Consider the following 24,472-nt stretch of genomic DNA (forward strand, 5'->3'; position numbering starts at 1 on the left):
GCACTCTCCTGTTAGACTCTATGATTAATTGGATTAAAAGGGTGATGTTTCTATATGTAATTGAATAAAGAAACAAACCCACAGCTGCTTGGAATAGGGAATTTTGGGGCATCTGTGAGTGTGCACTACATGAGAGCAGAGATGCTCAAGGACTGGGTAGATCCCACTTACATGACAGGGATTCCCTCAGAAGGTGCAGAATGCATTTAACAGTTTCCTTTTCAGTAGTGTTTCTCTGTTTCTAAAATGCTGGTACATTTTCACCATCTATGTGTTCAAAAATAGTGAACAGTGTTTTTGTTTATAATATGGTCTGAATGCAAACTTTTCTCTGTCTCCTTTGAGACTGTTTGAGCCTCAGAAGGTAATACTGAAATTAGCCACTGCTCATTTCCTTTGGTATCGTCAGGATTCAGTTCAAGACTTCCTGATTGCACAAATAAAACATCAGTGGGGAAGGGAGAGAGAAAAGACTGTCAGTCTAAAACCATACACAAATTGTTGTCACAGATTTCAGCCTACTTCCTTCAGGGATTCAGTTAAAATCCCCCTAGGATGGTTACCCAGATAAGAAGATAAGAGACTCCTTCATGTATGCAACATGAACCAATTCCATGAGCAATGCATTGCAACTCATTCCAAGCTGTTACTCTCCCACTTGGACAGCAAAGGATGCCCCCAAAGGTGGTCTGGGCTGACTATTTGAGTAACAAAATGGCCTCTCTCCCACTGTCACTGCAGCCCTTTCCCAGGTGCAGGGCAGAGGGGAGGATGTGAATGTGCTTTGGATGTGTCTGGGAGGGTGAATACAAATGCAGAAGGCTGCTCTTGGAATGTCAGCCTGACGACAGGAATTACTGGCACAACCACGAGCAAGCCCTTTCCTGCAAAATCATTGGCAACAACAAACTTCAAAATTATGGACAGAACTTGTATTAGCTTAAAGTACATTTGTTAGACTTCTCTACAGTCCTCCCTCCTACATAACAACAATTGAGTTTCATGTTTTATGCGTACCAGATCTTGTGTCTAAGATTAGCTCTTCCTCAAAAACATATCTCACATTGCTATGGTATTTCCAAATGAACTACAATCTTACCCTATACATCTGTCCAGGTTTTAATATAATCAGAAAAGCATATGGTTATGCATATTAACATACTATGAGAAGGAGATGCGTTAGGCAGACCTCAATTTTCAGCTTTGATAACCTGACTATTTATAACCTGTTGGAAAGCACATTAAATGACAGAGTGAGGACAAAAAAACTACTGTTTTGAGGATGCAGATTTAACTTATTGAATCTGGATTTACATGCATATATAAGTGCAAAAACAGAAGAAGGAGTTGGGACTTACATTTCTGACAATTTAAAAAATGCTGTTGCAACTTGATGCAGGGGGAGGCCAAAGGATGAAGGTTGTGTAAGTTTGGAGATTTTAATAAATATAAGCAACACTCTCTTCTCATTTTTGCCTCTCATGATTCCAACATTCCTCTCTCTATTCTTTGGGTGCCTGTTGCAAGGGGACCGTATTTCCAGCAGATACAGCAGTACAGCAGGGCCATGTTTAAAAGTACAAAGGCATACTTGACAAAACCCACTCATAGACTTTTGGGCATCTAAGAGATAAACCAATTATCTTTTGAGATTAATTAAAAGAACTCTTAATGTACAGAGTGGAAAAATCTAACTGTATAAGAAATCCCCAGAAATTGTTACTGAACTTTGGAAAATCATAAAATACATCTTATTTACTAGTGAAAGAGCAAAGGCAAGGTTACCAAAGAATCAGAAAAGACAAATGGCCCTGTAAAAAAAGCTTTTAAAGTCTGCTAAAGGTCAGCTGAAGTGAAAGATATATCTTCCACTTCATCAAGATATATCTAAAAATGAAATGTGTTCATTTTTCTGACCCCTGTATGGACCATTCACTTAAGAGCTGGACACAATCCTTGTGTGTGCCTTCCAACTCTGAATATTCTGTGATTCTGTGAAAAGGCTTTACTCTACAACAATAACAAAGGCTGATGACCACTGGCTTTTTGCATAAGGATTTCCATTTTTACTTAAATAGTTTGTCTGCCCTAATCTTAGGTTAGTGCTTTCTGAGAAATTTCAAGCTCCTATTAAATTGAAAACAAATATTTCCATGGCACCTCTTTAAAAGAAATTTAAATTTATCTGATTTTTTAATATATCTACTGATTTTTTTTTCAAAAACAGAGGCTCAAGACTTTTTCAAGACTGCTGAAAAAAATGAGGGTTTCAAGCTTATACAGTGCCTCTGAGAATTCTCACAGTATAGAATGACAGTATTTCCAAACTGTCTTATTCCATCTTCTTTAGCTAACAAAGTAGACATATCAAAACTAATAAGACATGCTAAAAATAAAATTGAGAGATTAGAGAGGAAACAAAATAGGATCTGATTTAAAAAATGTAAATCACTAGACTCAACTAGGGGTAAGTTTAACTTCTTATTTAAAGATGATATTTGAAGATAGTACTTTTAATGCATTTCCTGACGCTTTACTGCAATTATAAAAAAAAGTAAAACCAGGCAAACTTTATTTACCAAATTAACATACAGAAATCTTCTGAAATAATCTATTGCATAGCAGTTTGCAGCCAAAGGAACTGAATGTGATTATCCTTTTTGTTAACAAAGATTTTTTCATTGCTCAGTTGTGAGGGGAAAGCAAATGCTCTCAGAAAGACAACTGAGTAGCAGCTAGGTTCTCAGTGGGGCTGGGACCAAGTTTGGTAGCACACTCCAAGTACACCTGCCTGAGAGAATCACCTCTCTTCATGTAAGCCTTAATTGACCTCTGAAGTAGTGCAGTGGTCTGGCAGCTTTGTGTCCTGTACTGCTTCCTAAAATAGTTGTGGCTGATGCTGTCCTTGTAACCACTTCCACTCAGTGAGCATTAGAGAAGCCTCATTGTAACATCTAAAGAAAAGCTCAGGAATGGCAGAGATTTAGCTGGACTAAAACCCTGGTGTGATGATTTTCACTTGGCACTTCTCAGCCAAAGATTAGAGTTTATCTCAATAACCAGCAAACAATCAAGAGTAAAAATGACATCTGAAAAACCTCTGCAATATCTTGTTGGAACACTCACTAGCAGCCTTGCTGTCAACCCTACAACCCAAAGAAAGCTGTAAGTGAAGTCTTATAGGAAAGTGATTTTTCAGGAGTTCCACTCCAGCACTCAGTCTTCTGTTAAGTCTCATCAGCAGCTTAATAATGTTTGCATTTCCAATTAAAAAGTCCAACCTGAGACAGAAAATGCTGTTAACAACATCATACTTGAAAGTGTTATCATGCATATTGCCTGGGAATAGAGGTTAGATGGGACAGTTTTCCTTGGCAATATTAATCAGATTAATTGCTTCATTTTTCTTACAATCTAAGAAGGTAATGATTTTGCTATTTTTGTAAGTATGTGTCTGCCTATAACAAAAAGTATTGATGATCAAAGATAAATGGATTTAAGAAAAAAGAAATCCAAATCTGAGTTATCTATTACATTGACATCATAGTGCTAGGAAAAAAAGATGAAACATTACTTCCTGAATTGCATCCACTTTATTCACATTTTGTTACAGTTGTCAGTTCTGCCAGAATATCATCTGTCTGAATGAATTAGTGCAAAATTTAGTACTTCACTTTTAACAAAAAATAAGATTGTAATGGCATTTCAATTTTCCTTCATCCTCTTGTTAGCACTTGATAAATGCAGTCTCACAGGCACTGCTGCTCATCTGACATGATGCTTGCAATTTTAATTTAACAAATCTGAAGAAAATGCAAAGGCAGAAAACTTTCAGGTTTTCTTAAAATTTCTAAATTTCTTGAGATTTTCTGCAAACTATTTTTTCCTTGACAACTTAATTTGCGTGGATTAATAGGGGCTTTTCTCCCCCCCTCCCACCCCCAAGCAATGTTTTATTCTGAGTGGGCATTCATATTAACAGAGGTTGAAGAACATAAAACACAATCTCAATGAAAAACATCTGAAGTACTTCTGTATATTCATGTGTGTATACAGAGCAAGAGACAGACAAGCTGGTTTTGTCTCTTACCAATGGAATGCTGTGAAGTAGTTTTTTTTAACCACAAATGAGCATTTTTCTTTCTTTTCTCATAGAGTTATGTCAGAACACAACACTTGGAATAGACACTTCCCCTGAGAAAACTGCTGTGCTTACCATCCTTGAGAAACAAAATACCATTGCTCCTTCAATACAAAACCCAACTGCAGGTTGTGCCAACTAAAGGTACAACAATGATTCAAGAACCAAATGTTGGCTGGACAATCTTTCTGAGTGAGACCATTAGAGATTTTCCATCTTCTGAGCACACAGCATCACCAGCCATCTGCTACACAGGGAGCTTTGTAACTGGAGCTGACTCAAAGTTAGTTAAAAGCATTAGCAGATGACAGGAGGGTCCCTGGGATTTAGGGACAGGTGAAAATTTTGGGGCAACAGGTTGGTTGCTCTCGGCAGATCCTAAAATGTGGATCCGAAAACTGGGCAGCAAAGTTGGGCCTTCCTTTGCCTCTCCCAGTAATCCCTCCCAGCCACTTTCTCTGCTTATCTCAAATTGGCCTCCTTCCTACAGAAAAAAATGAAATTATGCCGTTTGACTGGTGATATTGCAGTCCAAAAGGTAAGAGAGAAGCTTTAGAAATCAGAAACTTTGGAAAAGAAAGAAAAAAAGTGACGATGACGATGGGTCAGTGCTAGAAGGGATTCTGAAGAACAGAATCTTTTAATAAGTTTTTATTTTATGCATTTTGGGAAAGAGACAGATAATGTATACATACCGGAAGATGGTGACGGTGTTGATGGTGATGATGAATGGTAATGTCCCTTCCCAACTCAGAAGGAAATCAAGTGGCAGCTCCAAAAAGTCAGGCATTTTTAAATGGATGTGTTCAGATAACTTCTGACAGAATTTGCTGATGAGCCTCTAAACTACTAGAAACTATTTTTGATAGCTGTTGAAAGTTGTGAAGTGCCAGAGGTCTGCAACAAAGGCAGTGTTGTGCAATATTTAAAAGGATACGTGAGTTAACCTGAGTAATTGCAGGTCTGTCAGCCTGACATCCATTTTGGAAAAAATAATAGGTTATTCTGTCAGCTGACATGGAATTTGTGTACAAAGAAATTGAGGGAATGGGGCAATGTAAGGGTTGCCAATCATTTTGTGTATGTGGAAACTAGGTGTCTCCAATTCATTTATCCAAATCATCTCTTATAATTGAATTTATAATCTTGGTTATCAAGAGTAATATAGCCAATGCAATGTTATTTAATTTCCACAGGACATCTATGTTCATTTTGCATGACATTTTGGCTATGAACCTGGAATGATAAGAAATGTACTGCAGACATAAAATAGATTAAAGTCTGGCTGGTAGGTTTCAACATACACTTGCAGTAAAGGAACACTAATCAATTGGGTGTCTCTTTATTGTGTCCCATAAGGATCTGTCCTTAGATTTTACAAGTTAACATTAAGCAGTGACCTGGAAAAACAAAAAATACAAAAGCATTACCAATAATATTTGTGAATGACATCAAGATTGGGAGACAAGTTACCAATGCAGTTTGATCTAGGTTAGTCAAGAAACTGGACACAGACAAAGAAATATGCAGTTAAATACACACATATATTTGAGCTTTCAAGAACTAACAACTCTGCACTTAAGGGATATTGGAGTCCATCATGGGATGCAATTACTAGCATGGTAATTATAACAGATAATCCCTGAAGGTAATGCTGTGGCTAAAAAAAGTAGAATTGGGGTTTAGTTATGCAAATAAGTGTGGTACTGTGGTAACCGAGATTATACCACCTTACCTCTAATTCACAGTATTATGACTGCTTCTGCACTGATATCCAGCATTACAAGATAATGGAAAAATGGTGAAATCTCAAAGAGTAGTCATCAAGATCATGAAAGACAGAAAGATGTGACTTCGAGTGAGCTATACAGAGTCTCCTTCTCAGATCAAAAACAAATGAACAAACAAACAAACTCCAAAGCAACAGTAAAGTAAAGCAAAAGTAAAGTGGGTTTTAATTGTAGAAGGAATTATATTCTAGAACAACTTTTCAAGACAAGCATTGGTATTAAGGAACTTACCAGGCTGGATTTCAAAATGAGTTAACTGTACACGTACAATTATACAATGTAAGGCATCCGTCAAGAAAATGTCTGGAGAGTTGTATGATTTTTAAGTTGAATTTTGTCTTGTGAAACTTCTGCTCAAGTGGCATTAAGGCTAGACCTCTGTCTGTACTCTGTATTCCTAAAATATATCTCCTATTTCAAAACAGTTAAGGTTCTCATAGCGCCACAACTTCTACAACCCTTGGGAACATCTTAAAAATGGAAAAACTTTCCAACCTAAGTGCATGAAATGTCATTTCATGATCTGTAATATATTCCTATATCTCACAAGTACAGTTGGTCACACAGGTATCCAGGCTACTTAAGCACAAAGCATGCAACGTAGGAATTGTCCATAAGAGTGCTCTAGGCTGTAAATCAAGATTAAATACCTTTACACTTCTAAGTCCTTGCGTGGCTAGGGTTTGAAATGTTAATGCCATTATCTCTAAGGTATTAGTTGTGAAAGTTTCAGTGTGATCTTACAAACTCAATGAGGCCTCAGCAGACATGAAAGTTCAAATCAAGCAGTTCTACTTTTAGAGCACTTATCAGAGAAGTGGGCAACATAGCTTCAATTTCAACCTGAGAGAGTAAGAAAATACATCTTTCACATAGGAGAGTGGCTTAATCACTGAATAAGGTGTTTCTTGACCTGGATTCTACTGGATCTGGCTGCAATGGAGTGAACTTTCCTCATAGCAGTCTGTATGGGCCATGAGTTGGACTTGCAGCTGATTGGATTCACTGTTGTTCTATCTATTATCTCTCCTTGTCCCCTCTGTACAGAGTGGGGAGTGAGTGAGTGAGCAGCTGTGTGGGTGGCTGGCTGCTGGTTCCTTATTGCCTCCACAGGGAATTACAAACACATAAATAGTTCTTGCAAAATACAGCAGTGCCACATTTGACAGTAATGCTTCAAAAAATGGTCTTCTCCTCTTCTCAGGGAAAGGTTGATCCATAACCTCTTCAGTTAGTGTGATCAGTGAGATAACATTTATAATAACAACTCCTATCATGTGTCCTTTCTTGGCTCTTAAAGGTGCCCCAGGATAAAACATTTTCTTAATGTTGAAATAATTTCAGTTGTCCTTTTCCATAATAAATAAATTTGCATGAATGAATCACTTATCTCTAAAGCCAAGGTGCAACCAATCACCATTTCAAAGTGTGTTAGGCTAAGAGAAAACATTTCTTGTTTTGTTGTGTTCTTTTCATTTAACTGTGACATGTATTTAGATCCCTCTTTTCTACTGGGTCTTATCCTAATTGGCAGGAAGCACAACTTCTTGCTATATACAGAACTTAAATGCTCTGAATGAAGTCAAAGTTGCAGAAGTTAAGGGTAAAGCTTCTGTGCCTGCAGGTGTGCTCTGCCCCGTCCCTCTTTTATTAAAATGTATGCTTTTGCCTATTGGTGCTCCTGACTACAGTATAGAGAAAACCCTTTTCCCTTTATTCTAAATAACAATGGACTTTGTCACCACAAAGATCATTCGTAGCAGCATAAAGTTTCCCTGAGACTGAAATTCAAATTTACATTACCATGGAGCAATTCTTTATAGAGATTAACACTTTTAGAATGTATCCCTGAAATCTTCCTACACAAAAATAAGGCAAACTGAAGCAATTGTGTTTCTGTTTGTAAGATGTACAGGCTTTCCTCTTAGGTTCTGTGTTTTATAACCCTCTTTCCTCATATGCATGTACAGTTTGCTTATATGCATGTATATTTGCCTTGAAATTATAATATATAATATAAATATATTATATTATATTTTATAATTAAAACCAAACTTCTTCCTACACAAATCAGTGGCAAATCTTCAGTGGACATCAATGAAATCACATTGAAAGTTATTCGTATATTAAAATTATCTAGAGGGAAAAAAAACAATGATGATCTAATTGTAATGACTACAAAGCTTTTTTTCAAATTCTTTGCCTGTCTGAAAACTAAGCTCGCAGCTCAGCTCAGGCATTTAGTTTTTTCAGTCTAAAGAAAATGCACTTGCTATTGGTTGGGGGCATGATCATACATTTTCTGTGGTTCAGAGATGCTTATGCCTTGTTTTCCAAGTTACAAAAATCTGGTGGATTATGTTAAAAACATGAAAAGAGCAGCACTGAAGATGATTTTGCAGTACTTGTGTGCTTTTCCAGAAGGCACTACCTTCTGAAAACAATAAAAAGCCAGCTGAGCTTTTCAGAGATTGTTCTAAGTATCAATAGGGATTCTGAGATACTAGCCTGGGAGAGGGAGTCCTTGGAAAAACTAGGAGGCAGCATACAGAAAGGTACTGGCTATGATTATTATGGGATGGGATGATGAGACCTGGAGTCAGAGGCAGAGACAGTTAGAAGATTCCTGTAGCATATTTTCCTTTTTCTAAGATGCTGATTTAGCAAAAGCAACTGATTCAACAAAAACCCTATCATATCAACAAATTTCCCCCCAAAACAAGGCAGCCCAGTGCCATTTCATGGTCACTTCCAGTCACTTTCTGCATGCTGCTGTTAGAAAATGAAACCTGCATCCTAAGAAATGAAGCACAGATAGGGCTTATTCCAGATATTATCTATATCTTTTTTTAATTTCTGTTTCACAAAGCATTGTGTGTTCCAAATTTTAAATTAGTATTTGTTAGAGGCTAGACAAATTAAGATAGTATCTTTGGGAGTTAAAGTTTGTAGAAGTAGAAGAAGCCTGGCAACACCAAAAAAGCCTTTTACATCAGAAATCTTTGTATGGCAGAGACACAGAAATCGTTTCTTTCTTTTTCCGCCCTGTGTGTTATTTTCCTGCATGCATTATGATAAAAGAGCTGCCTAAGCTTGAGAATTTAAGCACATTCCAATTAGCACTCTAAGATTATTCATTATAACAGAGAGAGAGGAAAAAAATCCAGGTGACGTTTACCATAGTGTAATCCAGTATAGCAAATGAGTAATTAAAGCAAAACAAACAAAATACTTAAAAATAAATAATAGCTTTTACATGGGCAAATGCAATTAAGTTTCAACATTCAGTTAGCTGCCTAATTACCTTGATCTTCTATTCATAAAATTAGAAAATAATTAGAAATTAGAAACCCAACCTAATCAGTTACTTCAGTACTCCACTTTAAATTAAGAAAGACAGCAGCAACTAGCTTTTACTGTAATTTCAAAACAGCACATCCAAAATCCTGCCTTTTTTCTCCAGTGGGTTGCAGGCTGTCTTCATTTAACCCACTCATCAATTTTCATAATCCCTTGATATACACAGTTCTAACCCCTTTGGTTTCCCCCTTGACTAACCCACTGCAGAGTCCCTTACAAGGCTTATAAATCTCTGCTTTATCAGTAGAAAATCTGTCTTCAGTGTGAGATAAGCACACCTGGCCTCATCCTGTAAGGCACTGGGCACTGTTGTGATCCCATCTACCCCAAGAAACTGTATTGACTAGTGTATGGTTTGTTCTTACCCTCCAAAATCCAAGTGCATAAAGTTAAGAGAGCATTCACTTGACATTTGGGATCAAGCAAGAGCCTTCTGCACCTTACAGGATCATCACACAGTATCATCACAGCTAAATTTCAGTCAATAGCTCCTATTGACTTCATTACAGTCAAACACAACTCTGAATACAGATGTTTTACCAGAACTTTGAAGACAATTTTATTATTCATATGTCCTCAGGATATGAACTATAAAAAGCAGTTCTGTGACTCCGGATATGGTACCAGTGCATTCCTGTTTCTCACTTCACAGACAACAACACATCTGTGACAAAGGTGGAATGCATTATTTCACATATATTTGGACTCAGTAGAAAAGTCAGAAGTAGTTGTGACAAGGACAAAGGATTTTACAAACATGTCTATACTCTAAGTTGCCTTGGAAAAGGACATTAAGATGTTCATTGCATGAAGGGATTGTGTCATAACATGTTGGTTGGGATCTGAAACAACCAGAAAATATTGATGTTCATATTACATCTGTTAAAATTAAAACAGATAATGAGAAATTCAGCACTGAATTAATTTCTAGAAAAACTGCTGGGTAAGAATGTTAATTAACCTAGCTATCAAGTTCTAGCTTTCTTTCATAGTGTTTTTCAATTTTTTCATTTACTTTGCATGGGCTGTCACATAAATCATTTTAGGTACAAAGCAATATTATAATTGGTGAGACCTCTGGAAAATGTCATTGCATCTTTTTAGAAAACTTGCAGTTTTCTTCAGTCAAATGGGCCAACATCTGTGTCATAAGTAAGAGAATAAGTGAAATATAAATTCCACATGCAAATAGAAATTTTCCACATGCAAATAGAAATTTCCCCCAAGCAAACAAAACCAGTAGGAACTGGGGCTCTGTAGTCTAAGAGCAAAATGCATTACAGGCAGCCGCCAACTGCTGATGACAGGACAAATACTGACTTAAAATACTGCATGTAAACTGAAAGAGTGGGCTGAATTTGACTGATGGGACTATTTTGTCCTAAGTTTCTCTTCCTCTACAGTGAGTATCCACAGCACAGAACACTTTGTTAGGATACAGTTCCTAGGCAGCTGAATAAACAAAATATTAAGCTACTCTTTTCTCACCTCCTTACATAATTAAAACTATTCACAAATGAACAAGATTTAATGACAAAAGAATTGTCTGCTCTTATTATCTGTCCATACCACCTATCAAATTCCAGCCCATACATTTGCTCCGGATCCAGCTGTGCTGTCCCCAGTGACATGCATTCCAAATAAAACTGTTCTGGAATATCTGCAGCTAATTTTGATTAGACAACATCAAAAGTTTGAACTTTCCTAAGTCATTTATCTCAGTGATTAATCAGCAACACAAGTAAAAACATTGGTCTTTTTCTAATTGGAATTTGTTGGCTTACCAGCAATCAGTGCATTTAACCATTAGGATGCAGATCTTTGTTTGCTTGGGGGAAAAGAAGCATTTTTGTCACATAAAACTGCATCTCCTTTTGAAAAACCAGACAGATTAAGCTGGTTTGGATTCCTGCTATTAAGCAGTTTTTTCCAGCCCTCAAATCATTCAGAGGTTTATCCCTATCTCCTTTCAATATTTTCGTATTGACTTTTAAAGGTTGATAACAGAACTGAGCAAATACCAACATTAAAAGTAATAATCCTTAGATTGAGGTGAAGTTCCCACTTTCTCAAGGGTGACATTAGCTTTTGGGTTGGGACTTTTTTTTATACATAGTTCCTCTATAATCATAAAGTGTACTAGGACTTCTTTCAAGGACACAATTCTCCTGTGTAAGCTGCACTTGATGGTCACCCTTGACTTGCTGAGATCAGTGTGCTGAGTTTAAATTTATGGGACATCTGTTTTTCTGACATTGCCCAGTGCTTTTTCAATGAAAATATTCTATAAGACTGGTTCAGTGCCTGAAAAGAAATCTAAGATACTCGATCTGCACTTCCAATCTGTAACTACCAAGTTTGCATTTTCATCAGGGAATAAAATCAGGTTTGGCTGAGAAGAGCTATTCTTCATAGCATCACACTGATTTGTTTTAATTTAATTACAGTTTTTTGTCAGTTGAAGTCTGCATCACCATCCTACTATTATTCTGGGGATTGCTCTCTTGGTAGCCAGAACTGTCTGGCATAGCTCATTTGTCTTTTGTGTTTGGATTTTTGGTATAACTCAATACTGTCCATTTTTGGCTGCTCTATAATATATTGAAATCAATATTTGTTGACTCACTCAACTTCAGAGCATCAGTTTTGCACATTAGTGTCTCAATGCCACTTTTACTACATCCTTATCCTAGCCTTTTTCAGCATGCCAACATTGAAGGACACAACTAGGGCATGGTTAGGGGCATATGTTTAATAGAGTATTGTTTATCTCTTTCTGAGTTTGGTGACAAATCCATAAGGAACTCCTGGAGAACCTTCCTGTCGTAATGACATTTCCAGGTTGGCACTATGTGGGAATGGAAGGAATTCTGCCTCTAGGTGACACACTGGCACCATGTCACTTAGTATGCCCAGACTAAGTTGTCAGATATTGGTGTCCTGGTCTAACTTGACAGAGGACAAAGAATGGTTTGAGTTGTGCAGGTATCCACCTGAAAGAGGAAGGTTAAGCCTATTTAACTGGAAATGCAGTGACACCTGAGAGCCACAATTGTAGTGCCTTGAGGGTGGAAGGGAACAAGAAAGGACTAAGAGACACCCAGTCTGCCTGGGCTGCTGTCAGGGCTGCTGTCTGGCTTATTCTCCCTTCTCAAAATCTTCAACACTTTTGTTCCAGTGGAGCAGCTGTCCCAGCTCAGCACTTTGCTTCATATAGCTGACAGCTGTAGAGTTTTAATCCAATGCTGAATAGGTTTATCCTCCCAGGATATATGGCCTGGAAAATAAGGGCATCCTCCAAAAGAATGCTGTCAGCCTGCCACTGTAACCCTTTATGAATAGTTCAATAGGAGTGGGATTTTACTTTCTAAATAATCCTACAGTTTTCCAGTGCTTGTAACACAGAATTTCTTAATAGTACTACCAATATTCAGTTTCACATATTCGCTGTTTTGGCAAGAGACTGAGATCTACTCATGTGGAACTTGCAGTTAGGGAAATAGACTCTCAGGAGGAGGATCACCAATTTCAATATCCAGCATGAACTTCTACATGTCAAATTTTCATTTTGAAGCCTTTCCACAACACCACATGGGTAAGAAAGGCTCATAAACAAGCTTCAAAGGTTTTCTCGCTTCCTGACAATTAATTACAAATTTATCTTTTATATTCTACTCCACCTAGGAAAAGATAGTCAATGTTCAATGGAGCATGGCCAAACACTTTAAGAGAGTATTTATGAACACTTATTCAGATTCCCAATAGTTGTCATTTGAGCAATATTCATGTCTGGTTCTTATTGCTGTTTTCCAGGATGAGTTTTGTTTGAATAAATGTGTGGGAAATTACTAGCTTGTGCAAACCCATCTGTACCCCCAGATTAATAAGGATGAACATTGCTGGTTAAACAACTGCATTTAAGAAAATGAAGGCTTGTTCCTCAAACATTTTGTAAAGAGAAGCAAGTGTTAAATTCACTGGGGAACTTGAATGGGAAGAACTAGATTCAGCCTCCTTCTAGTTGAAAGGGAAAAGTTATGTTATCTGAATATCTTCTAATATCAATGCAAATCCAACAAACAGAGTTTTGTTTTCACACAATTTTGCACTACTCCCAATTAACTATGGCATACACCTAGATGTGGAATTCACCCCTGCAGATTTTTACAGCTTTCTGAGTATTGGCAGCTCAATAACCTGAAAAGACAACATCTGATGGCTGTGCTGAGCTCCATTCAGAATCCACTGGTCTCAACAGAGGGCCACCAATTAACTTCAGTGAGCATTTGATAGGTGCCTTATTGCTCTCTGCACCAGCACAGGACATGACCTTCTCTGCTTTGTCTACCAGAACTGCCAAATGCACATGCTTAAAATAATACTGTCAAATTTTCAAGGGACTTATAAATCATTGATGGCTGTTAACATAATTCAAATATCCTTTAAGAAATTCATTTGTCTATAAAAATATTCAAGAGAGATTATGAATTAAAATTGTTTGAACAAAGGACCGTGATACTACAGAACAAACAATATGACTTGTCAGTAAAATGAAATACCTGGTTTTTGATAGACACACACCACTTAGGCAGTGGCTCAGCAGAAGAGGAAACAGCTTGTGATGCACAATGCCCATGTCACAAAATGCTATTAAGACACTCTGGATCTGTAGGTAGCAGTGCCAGACTGTAGGTTAAATAATGAAGAATGAAGGCAAATCCTACATACTATGTATTGGTTTATTTTTCATGTTTCTTGTGTTACTCATTTGCTTATTGAACTCACAAAGGAAGAAGCAACTCTTGATTTAGTCTTAAGCCATATACAAATTGTTAAGACTTAACTATCCAAAAAGTGGTCTGCAATTGTGACTATACTTTAGTGATAAGACAAAAAAGAGCTGCATGTGAAATAAAAAAATCAGTAAAAGTAATGTTTGATTCAAAGCAAAATAAACTATATCAAGATGAGAAAGCTAATTTCAAGGACATTAAAAGGAGTAGCCAAAAGACTGAAATACTAAAAAATTACATAATGACTAGCCAGGAATAGTCAGAGCCAAAGTTCCAAAAGGATTTTAAAAGCTGGCATGAAAAAGCAAAAAAGTAAATTTCCTAATGCTATTAAAATAACCAAAACCAAATAAATAAAATTTAAAAAAATACTTTGAAAAGTCTAGGTTGTGCCCTAATGAGGGAAAGAAAACAGAGTATACCTTGACAATTGAAATACAAAACCTGAAAAAAGCAAGATGAAACAATTCTGAGACATAAAGGCATAGAATCTAATAACCCACCATTCTTCAAATATTCAAGAAATGGGAAACTAGCCTGATATTCAATGATAGCAAATTATATAAAGAGAGCACTCAAGGAAGATAAAACCACAACAGAAAAGTTAAATTAATTCTCTCAGTCTGCTCTGCCAGTGAAGGCAGATAGGACAGTTCTCACACAATGGTCATTCCTTATGTAGGATGGAAATGAACCATTGTCTCTGAGTATCAATAGAACATATTTTAGAACAAATCCAATTCATAAGGTGGACTTCAAAAAATTTCCAATACCAGTTGATGTTCTATTGGGGCATGTTAATACCAGTTACAGAGGCCTTAGCACAAAAGCAAGCAGCAAAGTAGAAAAAAGCAATTTTATATTTTCGCATATCAGTTTTCATTTTTAACTGAATTTATGGAGAGTAGAGAGGCATAGACGGTAATCCAGTGAACAACAGACATGATATTTCTGCAGACTTCAGATATTTCTTCACAAAGCTAATTGGTAGGAACAATGACAAAACAGTATTAAGGTACAAATAAATAAATATGTCATATCAGGGAAAAACTAACATAACTTTTCAGAAAATCCCCACATATCTCAGAAGCTAAATACCTTCTTTTTGGAGCAGGTAATCGTATGAGTAATACTATACTAAGAGTATTTATGATTTAAGAAAGCTTATGATGAGGTCTCTTATTAAAGTCTCTGACAGAAATAGAGGTAGTACAGGATACAACAGAAGGTCTTGGATTAATAATTGGTTAACAGATAGGAACCAAAGTGTAGGAAATAAAATTTGTGTTAATAAAGTAAGGGTAACACACGAGGATAACCCTGTGTATAACAGCCTCTAAAATAAGCCTTAACATTTACAAAGAAGATTTTGTGGTAATTTTAAGGTATTTTCTGACAACATTCATTCAGTGCATGGTGATAATTAAAAAAGTAATGGACAACTGGAAGTTTATCAGGAAAGGTCTGAGAGCAATACTGAAATTTTTACCTCATGAGGGAGTTTAACCATGCTGTACCTTTACCCTGAATACTGAATGTAGCTTTGCTTGCCCACATTTCATATTGGAATTAGAAGTACAGAATAATGATCAGGATTAACAAATGATGAATAGTTTTGTATGAACTTCTGAAGGTAATGCAGTTATCAAAAAATAGTTTTAAGGAAACATTTCTTCACACAAGATATAATTAATTTATAAGATTGAGGGAGAACTTCTTTATAGGGAGTGTTACTGAGCACTGGAACAGGCTGACCAGAAAGATTGTGGAATCTCCTCTCCAGGAGATATATAAATAAAAGCCATCTGGACAAAATCCTGAGTAACGTGCTTTAGTGGACCCTGCTTGAGCAGGGAGGCTGGATTAGATGATCTCTGGTGGTCTGTCCCAACCTTAACCATTTTGTGATTCTGTGAAACTCTAGAGACCAAAGTATAAATGATACAAAATGGGATTGGACAAACTCCTAAAGGAAACAGTCATGGGTGGCTGGTAGCCCTAGGACTTGGGAACTTGCTACAGACTGGAACTGTGGAGATATGCTCTGTCCTGCTCTTGTTTCTTTTCATATTCAGCCTCTCTCTCAACAGCCAACTTTTTGCTGGCAAACCAGATTTAGAAATTGTACTTTAAGATGTACATTAGTAGCAATAATAGTAATAATAGTGTTTGAGAAAACACTATTGAAAAATTAGAGCTGACCTGCTAATCTGAGCTGGTTACACACTGGAGGGCATTTGTGCCTTGCACGCCTCTCTCCAACCATGTCTGGTGATAACCCTCAGCATTCCTTAGATACCTATGGGTGAAAGGACAATTATTTCAGGTGCAATCATGTCCAATGAATTCATGGCCCTCCAGTTCAGACTGCAGGCACACATGTTAATTACTGCCATCTGTGACAGTGGTTTATGCAGCAAGCACTTCTGCCACCCAGAAGATAAAGTGAAATCCCTGTATTGCTTCATGTGGGTCAGGGAGCCACGGTTAATAATGACTTTGTTCAGCATTTTTCTGGGCTGCATGTGGCAGGTGCAATGCTTCTGGTCTCTCACTACTGTTACCAGCTCACTGATGTATCAGGCCCCTAAAGAATCTTTCTCAGTGGGTGACACTGCTTTAGTTATAATTTTACTCCATTTTACTCTATAATTTTAGCTTTTTGTTTTCTGTCTAAGAAACCTCAGTGCAAGCACCTCCATGTTACAAACCTAAGTTCCAAAGGTATATTTTAGAGGCATTTGGACATAGCTTTTTGAGAAAGCTAAGGTCATTTAACATTTTTAAAAGTCCTCAGTGAGACAAGAAACATGCAGGAGTTAACAAGGATTGTAGGACATAAAAATCTGATAGCAAGGACATAATGCAGAAAAAAATAAAGCACAAATGAACACATTGTGCTGACTGATAAATATGAACTCTAGCAGTATTGCTGAGAAGGCAGGCACAGGAGTTCGATGAACCTTTTGAGCTGATATAACTCATGCAGCTGCCAGTTGTGTAGTTGAAAAGCTTTACTATTTGTGAATTTAGGAGTAATGCAAAGCAATATATTTTCAAGAAGGAATTTCTCTTGATCTCTATGGTGTTTGTCACCAACCATAATTTTTCCAATGTTAATCTATGAAAATTATTCTCCCAGCACCTTCTAATTAATACAATTAATGGGATCCATCCAATGTAGGAATACTTGTTTTGAAACTAATTTCTGTTTTCCTTGGGATATATGTCTTTCCTTTTTTTCATGTCACAAAGCCTCTGAAGATGATTAGTGAAGCAAGTTAAACATAAAAAAAATAGATTGAAATCTGCATTTATGAACACACATCTCAGCCCAATTCATACCACTACATGAGCTTAACCTATAAGAGCATTTTTGTAATTGTTGTTATCTATAGAAATATTTGCACTCTCTAGAATTCCAAACATTTGAACTGGAACTCCTTAATCTGTTGCCTGACAATAATTTTATCAAAAAGTATTTATCATTGAGTGACACCATAGAATTAATAATAAAACATCATCAGAAACACCTTTGAGAAATTAAACACAATTTTATGAAATTCATTCCTTTGAGCTATTTGATCAATATAGCCCCACTTATCTTCAAACAGAAGTGTTATCTTCCACCATATCTAAAGCTACTTTAGTAGGTTCTACTGAATGAACTTGTAAAAAATTCACAATTTTCTTGTGAAATTTGCAATAAAGTGCAGGACTCGATCCTTTCCATCCTCTTTCCAACACATATAACCATGTTTATGATTTTCCTGTACAATGGATAGTATGCAGCAGTCAGGTTATCAAAAATCATTGTGAAGATAATATACTTACCATCTACTTTGATCTGAAAATATTTACAATTGTGCCATCTGCTTCATCATAATTCATTTTAAGCCTTATACTCAAGAAAAATGAACTGCCTGGCAATACAAATCTGACAAAATTTAATCAAGACAAGAAACATCTCACTGTTCTCTAAAATTAATTTCTAAACAGTCCAAATTTGGTGCCATTATCTTAATCATTCAATTTCCAAAGTTTCTTCTGCAAAGTCTGCATGTTAATCTGTTGGAATGGAAACCTTGTTTATAAAGGGGTATTTGTACAATAAAGCGTAAGCATGGTCCATAAATTGCAAACAGCATTCAAATGAATGCTCACATACATTTTAAAATGCTCAATATATTTTATAAGGCTAACAGGTAGGCAATGATTGAAATGTAGTCCAGGTAGAGGCACTAAGTATTTCTATTAGCTTATTCAGAAGTGGCGTACTTGGAAGATGAGGTGATAAAAGGACATTTACACCATCATCTCTCCTGCTCCCTGTACAAGAGGAACAGGAAAAGTGAGGAATTTGGTGGAGACTTCATGCTGATCACTAGCCGGGGTGCAGTTGTCTTGTGGGTTTTGGAAGTCAATGTAACCTACAGCGATCTCATAACCACGCTGTATTTTCTCATGGCAACCCCAGGAATTCATTTTCTCTGCATTCAGCATGGAAGTAGCACAGCAGTGGTGCTCGCTATCTCTTGCCTTGTTCTGGGGGCAGCCCGGGGGCTCTTCCCCAGGAAAGGAAGAAAGTGTCCCCTGTAATTCTTCACAGTGCTACCAAAGCACCAGTGGCTGCCTGGTCTAAGCTGAGAATCCCTGACTCTGAGGTTATCTTGCTAAAGATCAGAATATCTCACTTGGAAAGTTACCCTTGGCAAGTGTCACTCCTTCTGCCCTTATCACGCTAAGGATTGTGCCTAATTTTAACCAATGTACTTTTTGATGCCTTTGATTTCCATAGGAAGTTTGGGCTCAAAGTTAAGCGTCCATTTAGGTGCCTTTCAAGATAAGAATGGCTTTCAAGCCTAAAATTTCAGATGTAGACATGCCAAAACTACAATATTGAATTATCTTTGAGGAAAACTTAAAAAAAATAATAGCCTTGAAAATTCTTTGCAACTACTATATGGTCATACAGCCTTACACTGACAGATGCACAGATTTGTTACAGCATTTAACGACTGTTGCCCACTCTGGGAAAAAATTTACTCTTATATGGGCAACTATGCTTAACTGATACATAATAAAATAACTAAACCTCTTTCTTCTTTAATGTGGAGTCTTATATGCAAATTTTAATCTAAGATAAGCAATGTATTAAATGGACCTTTGAAAATAGATTTTATTGACTGAGAAGTTTTTACCCAGATAATGCTTATTCTTCTTAATAAACAACTGTGTAAAAAACCCCAACAGGTCTGGCACATTTCCATGCAGCTTCATGTACCTACCAGTGTGTGGAGACGGAGTGTAGTTAAAAGTCATCATCAGTAATTAATTATCATTTTGGCACATGAAGGATAAATTTTCATGTCAAATGCAAACTACTTAAAGACATCCTCCTATATGGATGACCTCTTTATGTTCATTCTTATGGCATGTACAGGTTTCACGTAAAGAAACTTGGGCAACAAATTGTGTGCTATTTATTTCTGATTATCATTAAAGCTATAATTGTGTACCCAGGTATTGGTTTGGGCATTCAGCCAGCTTCAGGTAGGCTGCAGAAGCAGAGGAAGGGTAAGCAGAGGAGCTGGATGGTTCAGGCTGGGAAAGGGCTCATGTGTCTGGGGAGTTTCCATGGCCCTGCCCTGGGTCAGTGAGGACTGAGGAGTGTGCCTTGCTGGCACAGGCAGTCAGTCAGCTCAGTGGTCTCACTGCATCCCCTTGTGGCTGGGCGCCTACAAGAGCTAAACATTGTCCATTCCCATGAGAGCCAGAGGTCAGGTGGGAAGAAAGCAGCATTCCTGCCCTGGAAAGGGGGACAAACTGGATCTTGGAAGGGAAAGCAATTAACTTCTTCACAATGCCAACCTGTGCATTTCCTAGAAACATGCCCTTTCCTCAGAGTCTCTGCTGAAGAGATTCTCCAACCAGTGATACCCCAGAATTCCTCCCAGCACATTTTGCAGCCCACCATAAAGACTGTGTAGAGGCCTATGAGTAATTGTGGAGGAGGAATGTTTCTGACTACACTTTATCCCCCTATTTCCAAACATAGCATGGATGGAGCAGCTCTGCTCAGACTATTATTCAGAGTGGCTTTGTGTTGTCTTTGAAGAATGATTTAACTTTTAACAATACAGTGAATGTATGGGATTTGAAACAACTGAAATGCAACCATTTACACCGATTTTCATGAATACTAACTTCACTTTAAATAGAAGGAAAAAAAGTCTTTGGAATCTACCCAACAGCAATTGGGTAGGGTAAATAACTTGTCTGTCTGGAAAGAAATGCGAAGTTAAAGCTTGTTACATAATTTCAGTGACATTTTTTGCTTTAATTTAACAATAAATTAATGGCAGACACAGATTAATAACAAAAAAGCAAATCTGAATCTCAAGCTGCATGATCTGTGAAATTGTGACCTTTCCTAAGAGAAGGGTTGCCCTGTGGGCTACCCCTATTTTCAAAAGTATCAGTTCAGAAGTCTAAAAATATCTTGCAACAATTATTTTTCCATCAGTCAGTAACATTATAAAAATAGGTATCTAATTAAAATTTCTCACAATCAGTGACTGAAGTTGCTGCTTACAATGATCTTTTTTTAAAATGAACCTTCAGAGGGTGTTGTCTGTTCCAAAAGAGATAAGGTCCACTAATGTTAACAGGAGTGAGACAGAGATGCAGCCAGTCCTTTGAGGTAACTCTTCAGGCACAGTGAGTTAGCAGAGCACCCCAGAGTGCCTTGAAGGGAGAGATGGCTATTTAGATCAACAAAGGATTTACCCCTTTCATGTTTATTTGTCATCCTGGCCTTCCACAGGATCTAATCATATCTGTCAACAATAGAAAATCTTAATAGCTCATGTTGAAGTCTTGCTAGCAGCTCATTTTCTCATCTGAACAGGGCATAAATGAACTGCAAATGTCAGGTCATTGCTTCATGCTCTCACTTGTCCCCCAGCCCCCTCAAATTGCAGCATTTTCTGGTTTTGTGTCCAGATCAATCCAGTTCCCTTCTAAATGTTGTAAATATGTAACCCTTCCTGGAGATTCCTTTTTTTTTTTTTTTTTTTTTTTGTCACAATATATGTTCTTACCTCATTTTATTTAGTCATCTCTGTGAGAATGAAAGGTGTGGAGTCCGCTTAGTAAGCGCAGGGAATCATAAAAATCAAATCCATGCAGGACATACACTCAGATAAACAGAATAGTTGCAAAGCTATAGCAATAATGTGGGCAGATTTGCAATTTTATACTTAGAAATCCCATTTTGAGGACCACAACTGGACTACAGAAATATCACAATAATATATCACAAGTTTCTTTTCTATCAAATGCAATTACTGCTGCAATTTATGTTGGTCCACCTAGCCTGGCTATAAACCAATGTCTCCTCTTTAAAAAAACTGCTATTATCGCTATTTTTCTTTTGATATTTAAAATTAAGAAGACCTGTTGACTATGAACAGATTGTGCAGAGCGATAGCTTTGACTATTGCTCAAGCTGCAGACAAGATGCATGAGCCTCTGCCTGCCCTTTCCCACAGCGCCTGGCTTTGCAGGGACTACCTGGACAGGGGAGGAATTTTCAGGTTTCTCTCCTCACTATTCGCAGAGCCAGGAAATCAGTTCACACGCAGCAAAGCCAGCAGCTAATCCTGAGGAGTCAGGATTAGTCACCTCGGAGTCCCCGCCGAGCCCCGATCCCGTTTTGTCAAACTCCCGGCGATGGTAGCGACCGGGAGCATCAGCCCCACGGGCTCACCGGCCCCACGGACCTACCCCGGCCCCGTCGGAGGGGCGAGGCCTCCCGCCCCGCATGCAGCTGCTCACATCTGTTAACTTTTATTTACAAACACGCGAACCGCCCTGTGTGCGAAGAGGGACAGCGCCGGGGAGACGCCCGATCCCTTGCGGGCGCTCCTGCGCCGCCGAGCCCCCTTCCCGCTGCCCGCAGCCGGGGCCCCTCCGCCCCCCGGAACGCACCCCCGCACCTCTCCCGCTTCTCCACGTTCGCCGCACGGTGCCCGCGGGTGGCAGCGGCCGGCGCTCCCCCGGGAAGGAGCCGCACGCCCGGGCCGGGTCCCGGCGGGTGACCCGGCACAGGCGCGTCCTTGCGGAGCCGCCGCGGAGGGCGCAGAGCCCCGGGGCCGGCCCGGGAAGGCGGGGGCTGCCCCATACCCACCTTCCGTGTGCACGGCGGAGACGTAGGTCCAGTTGTACCGCTTGACGATGTCAAGCATGGCCCTGGCCTGCAGCGTGTCGGAGGGGACCACCCTGAGGAAGTATTTGTACAGCGTTTTGTCGCTCAGGTCGATGCTGGTGGCAGAGTAGGCGATCTGGGGGATGTCGAAGAGCTGGAGCAGATTTTGGACTTGGATAGCAACTGAGCTGGAGCCGGGGCCGATGACCCCTGCGATGGGCTTTTTCACTCTGGTCTGGGGCTGGGTCTGCGAGTCGGAAATGCAGCGGGTGCCTCCATCCCTGTCATCCCTGATGGAGATGAGAGAGTCCCGAATGAACTCAATGCTCTGCTCCAGGGCCACGGAGGAGTGCCAGCAGGAGTCTCGGATCTCGCTGCCCAGGGTGATGTTAGGTAGCAGGACCGGGTCTGCGTTAATTTTATCCAAAGTGTGAAACATGGCTTCGACTCTCTGGATGCCGTATTGCTCCCGGATTTCCCCGCACTTCCTCTCGGGCACTTTCTCAGCTGGTGGCTGGTGATGGACAGAGAAGAGGGCCCCAATGATGACATCCCCGTCCATCCGAGCCACCGACCGCTGTGAGGAGGCTGCAGAGAGAAGAACCCTCCGACCCCCACTCTTGGGCAGCACGTCCATCTCCAGCAGCAGAGCAGGGAAAAAGACCAGCAGCACACCAATCATTTTGTTGCACGATGTCATCCAGACCCAGGTTACAAATTTCATGGGCTCCCCTTGCCTGCACATGGTTTAAGAACATGTAGGAAATGGCATCTGCTTCTCCCCGATGACGGCCAGGTTGCTCCAAATACCATCACAGCGAAGCCTCACAGCATCACTCTTGAAGGTGCCAAGACTGCCGTCATCCTAGTGACTTTTAACCTGGTGGCATAGAAAGAGGGGATAAAATGGGCTAACCAGGAAATTGATGTCAAACCTGAGCTCGATAAAGCAGCCCTGCACAGTTAGAGATGTCTGCTTTCTCAAAAGCCCAGGGCAATGTGCTCCGATAAGACGCTCAACAAGAAGTTTCAAGAGGGATTAAATCATGTACTTTTTGCCTTGATATGCGATCATGCATACTCACATATGTTGAGTTTCTACAATCCTTTTTGCGTCTGCATTTCAAGCCAAGGCAGCTACTTCCCACATCTCCAGCCAGCACACACACCCCCTCTGCCCCCGGGAAGTTTTAAAAGTTTCTATGGGTAGGCAGCTCATCAGAGAAGAGCCCTAGCCCGGCCCCAGCAGCCCCAGCCCTGAAAGCAGAGTGACAAGCGCTCCTTTCTTTGCATTCTGATTACCTGAAGGCATCTTTCTCAGTTTAGACATTTCCTTTCTCCATCCATAACGTGAGCAAAAAGAGAAAGCGAGTGGTCTGCCCTGCCAGCCACGGGAAATGTCATTTAAAGGTCAGGGAAGAGAGGAAGAAAAAAAAGCACTCTACAGTTTAGATTAACTTTTCCGTGTGTAGGGGGCAAAAACTGTAATCCAGTCAGGGGCACACACATGAAGGCAGGGGAAAATACATATTAGTTACTAAGGCAACCGCGGGCAAAGCCCCGATGTGCCTTACCAGCACGCCTGCCGTGCAGAGAGGCTTCGGGCGGGGAGCGGCGGCGAGCCCGGCGACAGGGCTTGGCGGCTGGGAACGCGGTGCTGGGAGGGGAGATGGAACCACCTCCCGGGAGCGCGGCCGAGCCTCGTCCCTGTTGCTCGAGGAGCCGTCAGCACCCGAGACAGCGCCCGCAGCCGGGGCAGCCGCGGACCGCGGGCCCCAGCCCCGCTGCACCCCCGTCCGCCGCCTCCCTGTCCCGGTGTCCCCTGCCCGCAGCCTCCTGTGTTGCTGTCCCGACACCCCGCTGCCCCGGCGCTCCAGTGTCCCAGTGTCCCGCTGTCCCGGGCCCGCCACCGCCGGCTCGGCCGCCCGCCAGCACTGCGGGGCGCTTCCCAAAACTTCTGCCCCCCGCCAGGCGCTGCTGCCGCGCTGTCCCCGGATGCACACGCACGGTGGCTGGCACACGCACACGCCCCGCTCGCACACACACTCACACTCACACACCCGCACACCCCTCCCGGCGCCCGGAGCCCGCCGCGGCACGCACCGCCCCGCGCTGGCCGCTGCTCCGTCCCTCCCCGCCGGGGCCAGGGGTGCCGGGGCCGGCGGGGCTGCGTGTCCGC

The 24,472-nt window shown here is 40.0% G+C and overlaps 1 protein-coding gene across 6 annotated transcripts in view; it reads right to left on the bottom strand.

The window, feature by feature from the left end:
- Positions 1–24,472, bottom strand: part of GRM1 (glutamate metabotropic receptor 1) — a 187,213-nt gene that overhangs the window by 161,927 nt on the left and 814 nt on the right. For 4 of the 6 annotated variants that reach the window (XM_071433171.1, XM_071433199.1, XM_071433214.1 and 1 more), the window contains exon 2: positions 22,276–23,173. In XM_071433171.1, coding sequence (XP_071289272.1) covers positions 22,276–23,038 — 763 coding nt within the window. In that variant the 5' untranslated portion in view covers positions 23,039–23,173. Of the gene's footprint in view, positions 1–22,275; positions 23,174–23,378; positions 23,402–23,595; positions 23,687–24,472 lie in introns of those variants that run through there. The other 2 variants (XM_071433179.1, XM_071433189.1) reach the window with 2 other exon arrangements.

The sequence above is a fragment of the Agelaius tricolor genome, unplaced genomic scaffold, assembly GCF_023055355.1.
Source record: "Agelaius tricolor isolate 1412-34295 unplaced genomic scaffold, bAgeTri1.0.p SCAF_1, whole genome shotgun sequence".
NCBI classification, from domain to species: Eukaryota; Metazoa; Chordata; class Aves; order Passeriformes; family Icteridae; genus Agelaius; species Agelaius tricolor.